This window comes from Peromyscus leucopus, chromosome 22, assembly GCF_004664715.2.
Source record: "Peromyscus leucopus breed LL Stock chromosome 22, UCI_PerLeu_2.1, whole genome shotgun sequence".
NCBI lineage: Eukaryota > Metazoa > Chordata > Mammalia > Rodentia > Cricetidae > Peromyscus > Peromyscus leucopus.
The window spans coordinates 49694340-49708843 of NC_051081.1; the positions used below are offsets into that span (position 1 = coordinate 49694340).

The following is a 14504-nucleotide window of genomic DNA, read 5'->3' on the forward strand; positions in this document are numbered from 1 at the left end:
ACTAACCAAATCTCAGCGCTGCTGTAAACACTTAAGGTTTATGACCCACGCCAGATAAGAGCAGACTCAGGCCAGGAGCTCCAGCAGACCCATAATCCTTCCCTCTTCCTAGGACTATTGTAGAGACCCTGACTGAGACTTTCATCTCCCAACTTCATGTGTGAAGTAACGCACACATTTTCCCTTGACGTGGTGATGCCACACTGAAGGTCTTGGGCTGCTCCACAAGAGTCTATTTAATGCGTGACCTAGGTGAGCTGCGGCTACAGTGGTACCGCGTGGAACCCCAGACCTGGAGGCAGGAGTCTGCGGCTAGCCTTGCCGGAGCATCAGCCGCTAGATGGACCAAGCCTGGCTCCTGCAGGGTGGAAGGGACCCGCTGGCTCAAGGGGGTGCCCATGCAGCTGAGCACGTGCCCACTCTGCTGTACGCCAGCTCCTCACCTCCTCTTCTTTCTTCTCTGGCCCTCATGTCTTTCCCTATGAATCCTACACTTGAGCACCTTGCCAGTCCTTGAAGGTCCAAATGCAGACGCTGCTGCTTCCTGCTGAATGGTGTCCAGTAGCCCAGCTTGGCCACACAGTGCTAGGGAAGAAATCGGAGCCACTGCCTAGAGGAACTGTAACCTGTCCATCAACTTCTAAGTCTTTAGAAGGGTGTCCAGCTGCCAATGAACGTCTTTCACTATGCAGCCCCGGCTGGCCCTGGACTCGCCATGTAGACCTGTCTGGCTTCAAATGCAGAGGTTTGCCTGTCTCAGCCTCCTGAATGCTGGGATAAAAGGCGTGTGCCACCACACCCAGACATTCCTAGTTTTCAAAGCAGCTTCCCTTTCTGCCTCTGCTTTAAAAACAAATGGCTTTTCCCTTAACGCTTCTGTGGCACCAGTGGGTTCCTGCTTACATCCATGAACTGCCTGTGCACAGGCACACAATGAGTTGAGTCCAGGCTGGAGCAGTGTTTTCCCAAGTAGCACACGAGTCAAGACATTCATGATTTACCTTTGTGTGTTCTCAAAACAATGACATCCAATTAAGAGGCAGAAGTCCACGAACAGGTAGGACTCAGAGAAAGACCTTGGTCAGAATCCTGAATCAATTCATGTTGGCATGCCAGAGAGTAGATGTTACCATTAGAAGTCAGAGCAAAGGAATGCCATACATCTCCCACCAACCTGGACGTTTTGTGAGAGACAATCAGGAATTAACATATACTGGGCTGGAGTGCAGCTCACGGGTAGAGCACTTGCCTAGCCCTGGGTTTATTTCTCAGCACTACTAAGAAAACAATGAATTAATTACAAACGAACATATCTAAGTGAGAACAAGAAAGGGAGCCATTTAAGAAGGTAGATACTTTCATAAAGTAAGTAAGTAAACAAAACACCCCGACTCTACAGGATTCTGCACGCACACCTACTCACTCTAGCCACCTCGAGGCATTAATTACTTTAAGTATGAAAACAGAAGCATGGACTTGGCTGGGGAGGGCAAAGAATCGACTTGCTGGATTCCAGCACGCGCTTGAAACTGATGTCTGGTATCAGCTTCAAAAGGGAGCAGCCTCATTAAGGAATGGCACACCACCATGTCCCGGGAGTAGGAGAGGGTTGTGCACAGACTCTGAGTGGGTAAGAGGAGGGAGCCCGCTCTGCCTCTGCATCGGCGGGAGCACGGGGAGCAGTTCTGTCCGGGGCAGGTCCCCGTCAGCCTTCAGCACACAGCCTGCCGTCCCTGTTTCCTCAGCCTTCCTTATTCCCACCCTCCAGTGACACACCCTGCCCATACGCAGGTCCTTCCAGCCCAGATCTCCGAGGCCCTGACAAGTGCTTATTAACGCCGGCCACACCCAACAGATGGCAGAACCGGCCTCATCAGCCTTTTGCTTTTCCAAGGGTGGCAAAGGTGCAAAAAACAAACAAACAAACGACACACCCACCCCTCCCCCAGCTGGAGACTGGCGTAGGTCACAGTAAGTCAGACTAGAGAACTCAGTACAGTGCTTCCTTGCTGCGGCTCTGCAGGTTCCCAGTGAAGCAGGAAACACTTCTCAGGAGCCCGAGACCAGAAGCGCCCAGAGGGCATGGCCAGCTCCTCTTACCTGGCTTCTTAGAAGCCGCACGCTAAGTCCGATCGCAGTGTTAAGTTTCAAAATAACTGAGACAAACATGCAAAGTGGCGTGCATCCCTCAGCAGCCCCTCTAAAACGGAATCTAGCACCAGCTCTGGAGGGGCAGCCAGCTGACATCTGGACGGAGCAGTGGGGGCTGCCAGGGGAGACTGTCGCGGCCCCCAGAGCTTCCTGCAGACTGTCTCACCCAGTGGAAGGACGTCCTTTGCCTTAGATACAACCACCATGACACGCGGGACAGGAGAACTAACTGCATGTGACTCCCGAGAACCTCCTCATTTGATTTCTTTTCTTTCTTTCTTTTTCTTTTTTCTTTTCTTTTTTTTTTTGAGACAGGTTCTCAATTATGGCTCTGACCTGGAACTCACTATGTAGAAGAGGCAGGCTTGGAACTCACAGAACTCCACCTGCCTCTGCCGCCTGAGTGCTAGGAGTAAAGGTGTGTACCACCACACCCGGCCACAGTATTTGATTTTTAAAAGCAATTTTAAGCAACAGAAATTGAAGCAAGCCCTGATAACCATAAGCTTCTAATGTAGTGTCTTATCCCATGAATTAAGACTTTCTTTTCTTTTAGGGAGAACAGGCATGAGATGCTGGGGATCTCATGCTTTATAAGGCCTACACTCTCAACAGAGACCAAAATTCTTCCTGAATCAGTGGAAGAATGGAAAGGAGAGGGTGGAAAGGGCAGGAAGGTGATCAGACCGTGCGTGGGAACCCTGAATAAAGGAAAGCATCACTAATCTTACAACAAAAGCTTGTGATGGCCCTTCCCAGCACCTAAGAGCTTCTGGGGCTCTGATTTCTAAAGTAACGACATGCCAGAACTCACTCGGTATTTTTTCTCTTTGTTTTTCTTGAGACAGGGTTTCTCTGTGTAGCCCTGGCTGTCCTGGAGCTCGCTCTCTAGACCAGGCTGGCCTGGAATTCAGAGATCCGCCTGCCTCTGTCTCTGATTAGTAATGGTGTGCGCTACCACTGCCCAGCAAAACTCCAATAAGTTTAATGAAGAGAATGGAGAGGCTGTCATGGGAAGGGAGACACAACTTAAGACTATGTCTCCAAGAATCCCCTGAAAAGTCCCAGAAAATCATCCAAGTGACCCTCTGAATGGAGGCAACTGTGCACTGTGAACGCAGGAGGCGGAAGACTCTCCCGCGGTTAAGTCTGCTAACGGTGGGAAATGGGCACTGCGACTAACTTGGATTTACCCTTTCTGCAGGAACCCCACCTGGCTGCCGGGATGCGGCCGCACTAATCCTTACATCACGGAGTGGGGGGAGGGCGGAGTATGAATGCTACTCCGCAAATGAGGAAGTGAAGCCAAGGGAAGAGGGCCTGCCTGGGTGAACCCGGGGGTCGGACAGGAGGCCCTGGCAGGTGACGACAGCCCAGCCTGGAGGCGTCACAGCCTGGACTCTGCGCTGAGGGACGGCAAGAAAAAAATGCTGCTTCGGAGGAGGGTGGGAACTGTAAGGACAGTTTCATAACCTCTAGGAGGGGACAAGCGTAAAACTGCAAAGCAGATCAGCTGTGAAATCGGGAACGCTCCTCCCACTTTTCAAACAGCTGGGAGGGACACACCCTGGACGTTATGAAATACCTTCGCTTCGTCGTTGATGTCCCAGGTGAAGGAAATGGCATTGTAAGCAATCTCTTCAATGTTGCTGATAGTATTGAAGCTTTCTTTGTAGTCGGCTACATGAAGCATTGGACGAGAAAAAGAAAGTCACAACTGTTAGTTTCAATGTGAGATCATAGCAGTCAAAGAAATACTCAGCTTTCTGCATTATCCTCTGGACAATTTAAATAAGCATTTTGTTGGGTTGAAAGAAATTCTAAAATAAAGGAGGAAAAAAATTATCCCAGGGCTCTGTTTTTTTTTTTTTTAAATGCAGGCAAGCTTAGATATAGTTAATTCCATTATCATTGGGTCAAAATTAGGAAGTTTAAGTCTAAAAAGTTTAAGCATGGTCTTAAGATCCCCAAACTGATCTCTGGAAGCAAGATTAGAACTCAGATCTTCTAAGCTGGGTGTAGAGGCACATGCCTATAATCCCAGAAACTGGGAGGCCGAAGCAGGAGGATTTTGGTGTGAATTCAAGGGCAACCTGGGATATGCAGAGTTTGAGACCAGCCTGAGCTAGATTGAAAGACCTTGTCCCAACAAAGAGAGAACTCTGCTCTTCTGATTCTTACAGAAAAGAGAGCCTGAGAATTTCAGAAGACGGAGAAACATGAGCCCCAGATGGATGGCCACCTGTGGGTAGATGATGGCGTTGTGTAAGACTGGAAACCGGGAGGGAACAGAGGCTTTGTGGAGCTGAACCCTGGGCATCCACCACTGGATTATTACAGACCACCAGTGAGATCAGCAACCTAGCTCAGGGCGTAGCTGGAGGAGCGGTTTCCTTTTGCACATTCCGAAATCTCTTTATCATCATCTCTAAAGAGAACCAAGCATCTCCTAAAGACGACATTACCACCCCCCAAAATGTGCACCGGGAGGTGTGTCTCGATGGTCGAGTGCTCGCCTAGCAGGTGTGCCGTCCCAGGCTCCATGCCCGGCACACACAGCAGAGAAGGGGTAAGAGGAACCACAGGCTGAAAGTGGGACACTCCTACGTTAGCTGGCTAAGGTTCCTGGCTCCAGAGTCACACGGCAAACCACTGCCTGGGCACAGGCCCCGAGAAGGAAGTGAGGACAGAGCCCTGATTCCAGGAGGCGCGGGACACTGCCTGGAACACATCAGCGGCTGGCATCAGAATTCAAATGCTTTCGGCAGGAAGTTCATCAATGCCAAGATTAACTGGGTTTGGGAGGCCGGGCACCGAGCCTTGGAGAGCAAGGGTGGGCTTCCGGCCACTCACCAATGTCAATGCACCTCTGCTTGGCCGTGTGTTGCCGGGAGTGCCAATACTTCCAGTGTCTCAGCTGGTCTTCCCTGCTTTTGTCCTCGGCGAAAACCACCATGATCACGCTCTGGGAACGAGAACGCAGCACAACGTGAGGAAACCGAAGGGTGAGCAGCTTCTGGGGAAGTCTTTGTTACCAGATCGTACGGTTCAGACTTAAAGCAACACTGTGGGGGACTAGGGAGACGGCCCAGTAGTTCTGACACTTGCTGCTCTCCCAGAGGACCTGAGTTCTGCTCCCGGCACTGACTTCTGTTCTGGGCCTCTTACAACAGCCTGTAACTCCAGTTCCAAGGGAGCCGATGCCTCCAAGGGCATCTCTATCATGTACAAACACTCACCGAGACATAGGAATAAAGGTAAATTAATCCTTAAACACAATCCCTGGCACTTTCAGGCCTATATTCAGTTTCAAGAACCTGGAAGTATTAGGAACTAGGGTCCCTGACAGTAGCTTCTCGGAGAGCAGTATCAGGTACAGAACTTACTCGAACTTTGCTGATCGGGTGGTGGACCCCTTCATTGCTGCTCACTTCCTTTAAGGTGACTGGATAGAACTGGCCTTTGTTCAGGTAAGTCATAGTGCTGTCCCCTTGCTTCTGCCGGAGTGACTTGGAGGCTTCTAGGGTATACTCAAAGTTGTTCCTACAGGACAAAGAAGCAACAGGTTTCCAGGCCAGTCTCTTGGAAACTTCTGGTACACCTTAGTCCTGAAGTGCTTCAGTGTGATGTGATGTGATGTGATGTGATGTGATGTGATGTGATGTGATGTGATGTGGTGTGTGTGTGTGTGTGTGTGTTGTGTGTGTGTGTGTGTGTGTGTCGGGGGTTACTGAGACAGAAGACCATCAGCCATCATCCAGCAGATCACACCATGTTAGAAGCAGCACATGTCTCCTTTCTTGATAAACAGGATCCAAACACAAGGCTTAGTGACCATTGGTGACCAGAAAGTCTCAGACAGTGGCTACGAAATACCGATTACAAGTTCTATGTAATGATGTAATGTCAACAACTAGACATTTGGATGCTTGGGCTACAAATGGCATCAGGAACTGGACAGGTGGTGGCGGGAACCTCCCGGGGCTGGCTGCCAATCTGGTCTTTATGGAACAAAGGTTGTAAATGGGCTGAGAGCAGGACACACTCCGTCAATCGCCTGCTAGCACTCTCCTGTAGCTTCCGTTTGCAAGTTGTCTCTGGACAGGCACTCCATGACTGCCTATGTCTCCTGCTACTTTACACAACCACTCAGAACCTTCCTAGACCAGATGTCAGCCAAGTACAAAACTTGTTAAATAAAGTTTTATTAGAACACAGCCATACCACTCGCCTATGCCTTATCTGCAGACCCCTTGTTCATTGTGACGGCAAAGCCGGCTGGTCACAGAACTAGAGAGGCGATCTAGCTGACAGAGCCTGAAGTGTTCACCATCTGACACGTGACAGGGAAAGCCTGCCAGCTCTACCCCACACCTAATGTTTGTGAGCTTGTGATCCTTACGCCTTGGGACATGCTTATAGAGGAAGTCTAAATCCTGCAAGTTTGTCTGTCTGTCTGTCTGTTTAGTGTGTGTGGGGAGGTCAGAGGACACCCTGGAAGAGGTCCCCTACTCCCACCTTGCTGCCTCCAGGGACTGAACCAGGATCATCAGGCTTGGTGGCCAGCGCCGTTACCCACTGAGCCGTCTCGATGCCCTTGTTTTTTTTTTTGTTTTAAACTGCAAAATATGATGCACTTAGACACATAAAATAAAAAATCCTAAACTTTAAAAACAATCTTGAGGTGTTGATATACTTCTCATGAACCTAGAAAGTGTTCCTATTCCCAGGCTAGGGTGCAGTTTTGCTAAGCTAAAAATAAGTGGTCAGGTCAGAAGAGAAAGTTACGTTTGTTTATTTTATCATTAACAAGGATAATCAAGACCTTTGTCCACTTAACTTGCCCCTAAACTGTCAACTCTATGCACAGTTTTGGGAACAGACGGTCCGGCGATCTACCTTAATCCCCGTCTCTCCCTGAGATTCCATCCCACTACCCCCCCAGAAGGGAGCCAGGGAAGGAAAAAGTACCGACACCAGGAGCCAAGGAGGCGAAACCCAGAGTCCCACATTGAATCACCACAGGGAAAGTTCCCTACCCAGGTAAAGCCACAGCTGGCAGAGTCAGAGGAGGGTGAAAGCAGGCCAAAGCCACCTCGGGTTTGTCAGGACCAACGCACCAGAAGGAGAAGTGACCACAGAGGCTGAAAATTCAAACGTCAAATAAAAAGACAACTATTACCCAGAAACACTGTCAAACACATAGTCCTCTGAATTCATGCCCGGCATCCGAAGACTGAGGTCCGAGGGGAAGAAAACCTGAAATATCAATGGAGTGAGCCACGACCATTTAACTACCATCATGGTTACTAATGACCAAGGCCCGGTATGGATACAGTGTGTGGCATACGGTAACCCACAACCCTTTTAGGGCTCATTTCAAAATAAGAATTTTATATCTATAAAAAAAATTTAAATTAAGAAAAGTCATAAAAAATAAATATCAGTCTGGTGGTGTGTCTTACACCTTTAATCCCAGCATTCGGGAGGCAAAGGCAGGTGGATCTCTGAGTTCAAGGCCAGCCTGGTCTACAGAGAGAGTTCCAGGACAGGATCCAAAGCTACACAGACAAATCCTGTTCTGAAAAACCAATACATATATAGATAATAAAAAGTAAATATGTAATTTTATCCACCACTCATGTGAATAGCTACACACACACACACACACACACACACACACACACACACACACACTTCACACTGTGATCTACTCTTCCCTGTCCCTTATCTTTCCCACACATCAAATGTTCAGAGTCTAGAATCTGCAGCCAAAATACAAGGGCCAGGAGTCAAGTGTGCACCAGGGCCGGGCAGGTCTGCTCCCCTTTCCTGGAAAGTGTCAGTTTCTACACCTAAAAGATCCTCAGGGGCCGTAAGGCCCGCCTCCAACACCCTACATGCTCATCTTCTCCCCAAGCGAGGTCTGCGTGGTCGGACGGACCCTTCCAACTCTCTGGAACTCATAGAGTGTCCTGATGACTACCTCCAACCCTGGACTACGCCACAAAACGAGCAGCACCCAGCGAAGATGCGACAGCGCTGCCACGCGAGGCTGGCTTTGGGAGCTTTCTCGGGTCTAGGACAAAGCTGAAGAAACACTCTGAGAATACACTTGTGGTCGGAAGATTATACACAGGCTTCCTTTCTCTCTCCCCAGCAAACCTCTTAGCGGAAACCATAATTGTTAACTCAGCTGCTGGTAAGATTACCCATGTGCCCTTGATGATAATTTTTGGATTTGTCGGTTTAGCTTACAAATTATACCTACAGGCCTTTCTCTTAAAAAAAAAAAAAAAATCTTTTTCTTCCTGATCCACTCATTCCGGGCTAAGTTTCAAGCTTACATAACCAGGAAAAGGTGGAACCCAATACTTAGACAAACATGCTGCCGACTTAGGAAGATGTTTTTGTCTTTTGTACCTCCTGAACGCCCTCCTTGAAGGTCTCCGAGAAGGTGGAGTCTGGGGTCCTCCGCTGAGCGTTGGGAGGCTGAGTGCCGGAGCTGAACTGGTCAGTGCTGAGGCTCCGGTCAAACACCACCACGCGCTCGGCGGCGGCGGCGGCGGCGGGCTCAGGGTGGTACACGGATGGGGGGATGCCCACAGCAAAGCCGTGCGGCTGGATTTCGGTCTTGATGGAGTGGGGAGGCATGGTTGCTATGGAGACAGTGACTGTTGTATCAGGAGCCGTCAGGTGGCCTCTCTTATCGGCGCCCAGCTGGTTGCCGTGGGGGAGGACAATGTTGAAGGGCATGTTCTTCAGCACTTGCACCCTGTTTTCGCCAGCAGAAATGAGGGGCTGCTCCGGCACATTCGGCATGCTGGGTCTTCGAGAAAGGAGAAAGGCCGTTATGTTTTTAACCTTGGTGCTGATACAGGGCTTTGATGATTTGAAAGGAGCAGGTGCCGGGGCTCCGGCCGGGGCTTCCTGTACACTGAGCACATGCTCCAGGTAACCCGTCAACTCTGACGGCCTGGGCTCCCCACAGTAGCTATACACGGGACAGACGCCAACTAACCAGGAGCTGGAGGAAGGGCCCATTCCCGGTGAAGACCCCACAGCTGGCAGTCAAGCAAAGCCCAGAGCAAGAGCACACTTGCTCTGGAGGGACCCAGAGGGCTCCTCCAGTACATGCTAGTCCCAGTGATCCTAACGCAGACCTTCATATTTATCAGAAACCTGAAGCTGTGAGTGCAGATTCCAGAGTGAGACCACTGGGTCCAAACTGTGCCTCAGCTGGAGCAAGCTATTTTGTCTCTCAGGACTCCCATTCTCATCTGTGAGGCGTAAAAACAATGCGTCCTAGCTTGCGTCTCTGTGATAAAACGCTGTGACCAAACACAACCTGGGGGAGCAAAGGCCTGCAGATCACAGTCCGTCATCAAGGGACACCATGGCTGAAACTCAAGGCGACCACAGAACTGCTTACTGGCTTGCTCCACTGCCTTCCTTATATAACGCAGGTCCACCTGCCTGGGGATGGCACCGCCCACAGTGGGCTGGGCCCTCTGAGATCGATCAGCAATCAAGAAAAGGCCCCATAGACAGGCCCACGGGCCAATCCGCTGGGAGCAACCCCTCAGTTGAGATTCCCTCGGCCCAGGTAGGTTTGTCTAGGTTTGTGTTGAGTTGACAAAACCTAGCCAGCATGGTGGGTGTCTGTCCTCTCACTCGGGGGCTGAGTACGGAGCTCAGGGAACAACACCACACACAGACGCTCACAAGTAAGCAATGCCAAGCATCACTTTCTAATACCAATGCCATCTGGCTTTCCCAAGGAAAAATCATTATCATACTTTATCAGCAGATATTTTATACAAAATTAATCGTGGTTTAATACTTAGGTAATATGAATGTTCAGTTTTAAAAATAATCATTTTTGAATATGTGTGTATATGTGTATTTATGTGTGTGTACATGTACATGTGTATACGTACATGTGTGTATGTGTGTATACACCTCTGTGTGTGTTCATGTATGTGTGTATATGTGTATGTGTGTGCACACCACTGTGTGCATGTATAGGGGTGTGTGTGTGTGTGTGTGTGTGTGTGTGTGTGTGTGTGTGAGATATGTACGTGGCAGCCTGCTGAGATCAGAAGTCAACGCTATGGAGCGTTCTCTCCTTCCACCTCTCTCCCCTGGTTCCGAGGACAGAACTCCAGCTGGCAGGCCCTTTACCCTGAGCTGTCACTCCGGCCCCAATGCGGAGTTGATCACTGGTTTGCCTCGCCTTTTTCCCCCGGTACCGGGGACAGAACCGGAGTCCCGCTGCATGTGCTTGCCAAGTGTTCTTCCACCAAGCTTCCCCCGTCCGTGAAGGTATTTTTAAAGCCTCCTGAAACCTTACAAACTGAAAACGTCAAGGAACAAAACCAAGGCGATTTTATCCATCTCCAGACACTCAGCAAAAGTATATCAAATAAAACATGAATTAATCCTAGCGTTAAGGAAGAGAGAAGAACAGCTCCAACATTAGAGCTGTTGAGGCTGGCAATGAATATATGCTGGCTTCTACCATTTCTCCTTTTATTGAGCTCGAAAAGATTCATAATAAAGAGTAAAAAATAAAATCTATAAATAAGCTGCTCTCCAAAATAATACGTTTTAAATAGCAATATGGAAAATATTTATGAAACAAATTACAAGTAATAAAAGCCCACTTCCAAAAACTGTCTGCACCTGTAACCACAGCCACAGTAAAGAAATCATTGTCAGGAGCGTGGAATATGAACCACTACTCATTCCTTAAATCAGCTTCTGTCCCCTTCTCCTGCAAGATGGGATCTGGCTACCATGGCCCAGGGTGGCCTTGAACTCCTGCTTCAGGCTACCTGGGATTACAGGTATATGCTACCTATCCAGCTGTTTTATTTTTTATTACTAATAAAACAAGGGTCGATTTAAAAGCTGTTTTGAGGGCTGGCAAGATGGTTCAGTGGGTAAAGGTGCCTGCCACAAAGTCTAATGACTTGAGTTCGACACCCGGAAGCCACAGACGGCAAGAGGGGACTTCTCTGAAGTCTACCTTCTGACTGTCACATGTGCGCCTTGGTGCACACAGACATGTGCATGCACGCAAACAAAATAAGTAAGTGTAACATGTATCTTTTAAAAAACGTTTCACGGCCATATGGCTGAGTTGTACTGAATCTACCAAAGTCTTAACCCAAAATGCCTTCAGGAGGAGTTTGGATGTCAATTCTCTGAGTTTTACTCAGAGGACGACTCCTGAGTCACTGGTATGTAACTTTTCTTTCTGGTTGTTTGTTTCTTTTTGCTTCATTTTCTTTCCTTTTGCAGATCTGGGGACTGAACCCAGGACCTTGCCCACGCTAGGCAAGTGTGCCATCACAGAGCTGCCGGCCAAGCCTTGCTTTGTCTGAAGCAAGCTCTCCCAAGATCCAGGCTAGCTAGAACTCCTGAGGCTCCTGCTTCTGCCTCCCACGTGCTGGGACTACGGGTATGCGCCAGCACAGCCAGGTGGTTGTCTAGACCCTTCCCCGTCTCATTGCCCTGTGGAGGGTCTCAACACAGATGAACAAACACAGCAGGTTTTAAAAACTCCCTCTGGGAGAGGAGAGGATGCTCATGTTTTCTAGGAAAGGGAACGCTGCCTAAATAAACAGTAACTGAGAAACGGAGGCAAGGTCACAACAGGCTCGAACTCCGAGAGGACGGGTCACTCCACAGTCTCTTCCCCCAGAACCTTCCGGTTTTACCTGGTGGGGCCGCCCCACCTCTCCACAGTGTACACCTGCGTACACAGGCTACCGTACTTACCGTTTGCTGTGCTCTGGATCCTGGTGCTCCCCCTCTGGCTTGGCTGCAGATGCCCGGCGCTCTCTGGGAACCTAAAGCATTAACACCAATGAAAGGGATTTGGTCCTTATGCAGGGGGGAAGCCTTCACCTGAGGGAACAACCTTCGATTTCCCAGCGGGCTCCCTTCTTCACTCGACTCCTGATTGTCTGCTGAGCACCGATCTGCTCCAAAGGAGCTACCAGCCTGGTCACCATGGCAAGAGGTGACAAGCAGACTTGGGGCCCCACAAACGCAGTCTGTCATGCGAGTGAGGATGCCTTTTTTCTTTATTTAAACATTTTTAAAACATGTGTTTTATTTTATGTGCATGAATGTTTTGCCTGTACCTATTTCCATGCACCAAATGAGTGAATGGTGCCCATGGTCAAAAGAGGGCACCAGATGCCCTGGAACTGGAGTTAGAGATGGCTGTGAGCCACCATGTGGGTGCTGGGAACTGAACCCAGGTCCTCTGGAAGAGCAGCCAGTGCTACTAACCACTGAGCCACCTCTCCAGCCCTGTTCTTCTCCTTTTATAACTCTTCTTTTCTTTGCCCCAAAGCCGAAAAGCAGACAGAGGACACTGGGCACACTGTGACATGAACCCACCTGAGATGTGGCCCAAACAGGTACACAGATGTTGTTGATATGCGGGTGAGATATGGGAGATATTTGCAGTGCAAGAATTCTTTCCTATTTCACCATTAACAACAAAACAAGGGGCCGGCGAGAGGGCTCCGTGGTTAAGAGTGCGCAGTGCCCTTGCCCGGGAGTTCGGGTTCCAGCACTCACATCAGGCAGTTCACAGCCACCCCAGAACTCCAGCCTCAGGGGATCCAGCTTCCTCTTCTGGCCTCTGTGGGCACCCGCACTCATTTGCAGACATCCCCCCATACATCCCTGTACACACACACACACACACACACACACACACACACACACACACACGAAACTAAGTGTTGTCTGATTGATTAGCAATCCGTTTTTAAAGCATTGCTAGTGCTTCAGCAATAACAGCGGATGCTCACAATCAAGAGAATCAAACGGCCGTCCCTGAGCATCTGCCGTTGGTCAAGCCTAGGAGACAGCAGACACGGGCCACTCCCCTGCACCAGGGAGGACAGTCAGTGGCAGGAACTGAATAAATACATCCTAGTTCCTAGGCCTGAGAGTCAGAGTGACACACGGGCTGTCCGGCGTGACACAGGTCATCAGTGAGTGGCAGCTGAATTCCCGGGACTCCGTTAAGAACCACGAGGTCGACTGGTGCAAAGACCCACACACAGTACACATCAGAGTGAAGGCTAGTTCAGCTGTCTAGAAGCAGACAGGATAAATGGATTCTGATCTCAGAACTGTAAAAATGTGCACTTCCCCCAGCCAGTGCTCAGGCTTTGTGATAGCGGTTACAGAAAAGGCGACTGCCCTGACCACCCGGCCGGGGAGAGCCAGGTCAGTCGGCAGCAACCCCTTTCCACGGCACCAGGGACCAGGTTTGTTCAAGTGTTCAACCTGGGGGAGGAGACGTGGCTACCATACCCTTTTATGGCCGCGTCTCCGTCAGCGAGGGCCAGAGCCGCTGTTTAAAAAAACGCCCTTTGATTCTGGGATCGGGGATGCTCGGCTTTGAACCACAGAAAGCCCGAGTGCTCGTTAAACTATTTATAGTCACTACAGAAGCGGCCAGCCCGACACTCAGCAAATGGCTGTTTTATGGGCTGCTGAGTCAGGTGAGTCTGAGAACGCACGCCGCCATCGGGGCTGTAGGGAGCCCGCGACCCACCTTGTAGTAGTCATAGAGCAGGCCCAGGGCGGCGGCACTGTCCTCGTCGCCATTGATGCTCATCATCGCTTTGGTGGCCGCCGTGAGAGGGTTTTCCAGGAAAGACTTCCAGGCCTCATCCTCGCTGGTGTAGGAGCGCCGCTGTGGGTAAAGGGCTTCATTCTGAAGAACCAGCACCGGCCTTTTGCTTCGGAGGAAGAAATTCAAAGTTAAATCCACATTTCCCATAGCAAGACAGCTTACAAGCTGTTTAACACACACACACACACAAAAAAAAAAACAAAACTGAACCGACAGTTCTTTGACGTTCCTATAAAATAGGACACACGGCCCTGTGCCAGATGGTAATTACAGGTAAGAGGCTGCTCAGTGGCCTCCTGGCATGGACAAGGTACTGGGTTCCATCTCCTGCTTTATACAGAATTAAATACCAACACCTGCCGGGTGGTGGTGGCGCACGCCTTTAATCCCAGCACTCGGGAGGCAGAGATAGGTGGATCTCTGTGAGTTCGAGGCCAGCCTGGACTACCAAGTGAGTTCCAGGAAAGGCACAAAGTTACACAGAGAAACCCTGTCTCGAAAAACAAAAACAAACAAACAAAAAACACTTTTGAAGGCCCACCCGCAGAAAACTCAATAAAGTAAACGAAGTGGTGTCCACGCTCCTCTTAAAGGTATTTTTGGAATAAATAAAAACATTCAGAAAACCCAGGTTTGATTTACAAAACGCTTTTTCTAAAGGCATGTTTTAAATCACCTCGTG

The 14504-nt window shown here is 49.6% G+C and overlaps 1 protein-coding gene across 2 annotated transcripts in view; it reads right to left on the bottom strand.

Moving 5' to 3' along the window:
• Positions 1-14504, bottom strand: part of Grhl1 (grainyhead like transcription factor 1) — a 44574-nt gene that overhangs the window by 26804 nt on the left and 3266 nt on the right. For both annotated transcript variants that reach the window (XM_028877699.2, XM_037198164.1), the window contains exons 2-8: positions 13742-13928; positions 11938-12008; positions 8575-8980; positions 7334-7410; positions 5538-5694; positions 5005-5116; positions 3737-3831 (exon numbers count right to left, since the gene is read on the bottom strand). In XM_028877699.2, coding sequence (XP_028733532.1) covers positions 3737-3831; positions 5005-5116; positions 5538-5694; positions 7334-7410; positions 8575-8980; positions 11938-12008; positions 13742-13928 — 1105 coding nt within the window. The remainder of the gene's footprint in view (positions 1-3736; positions 3832-5004; positions 5117-5537; positions 5695-7333; positions 7411-8574; positions 8981-11937; positions 12009-13741; positions 13929-14504) is intronic.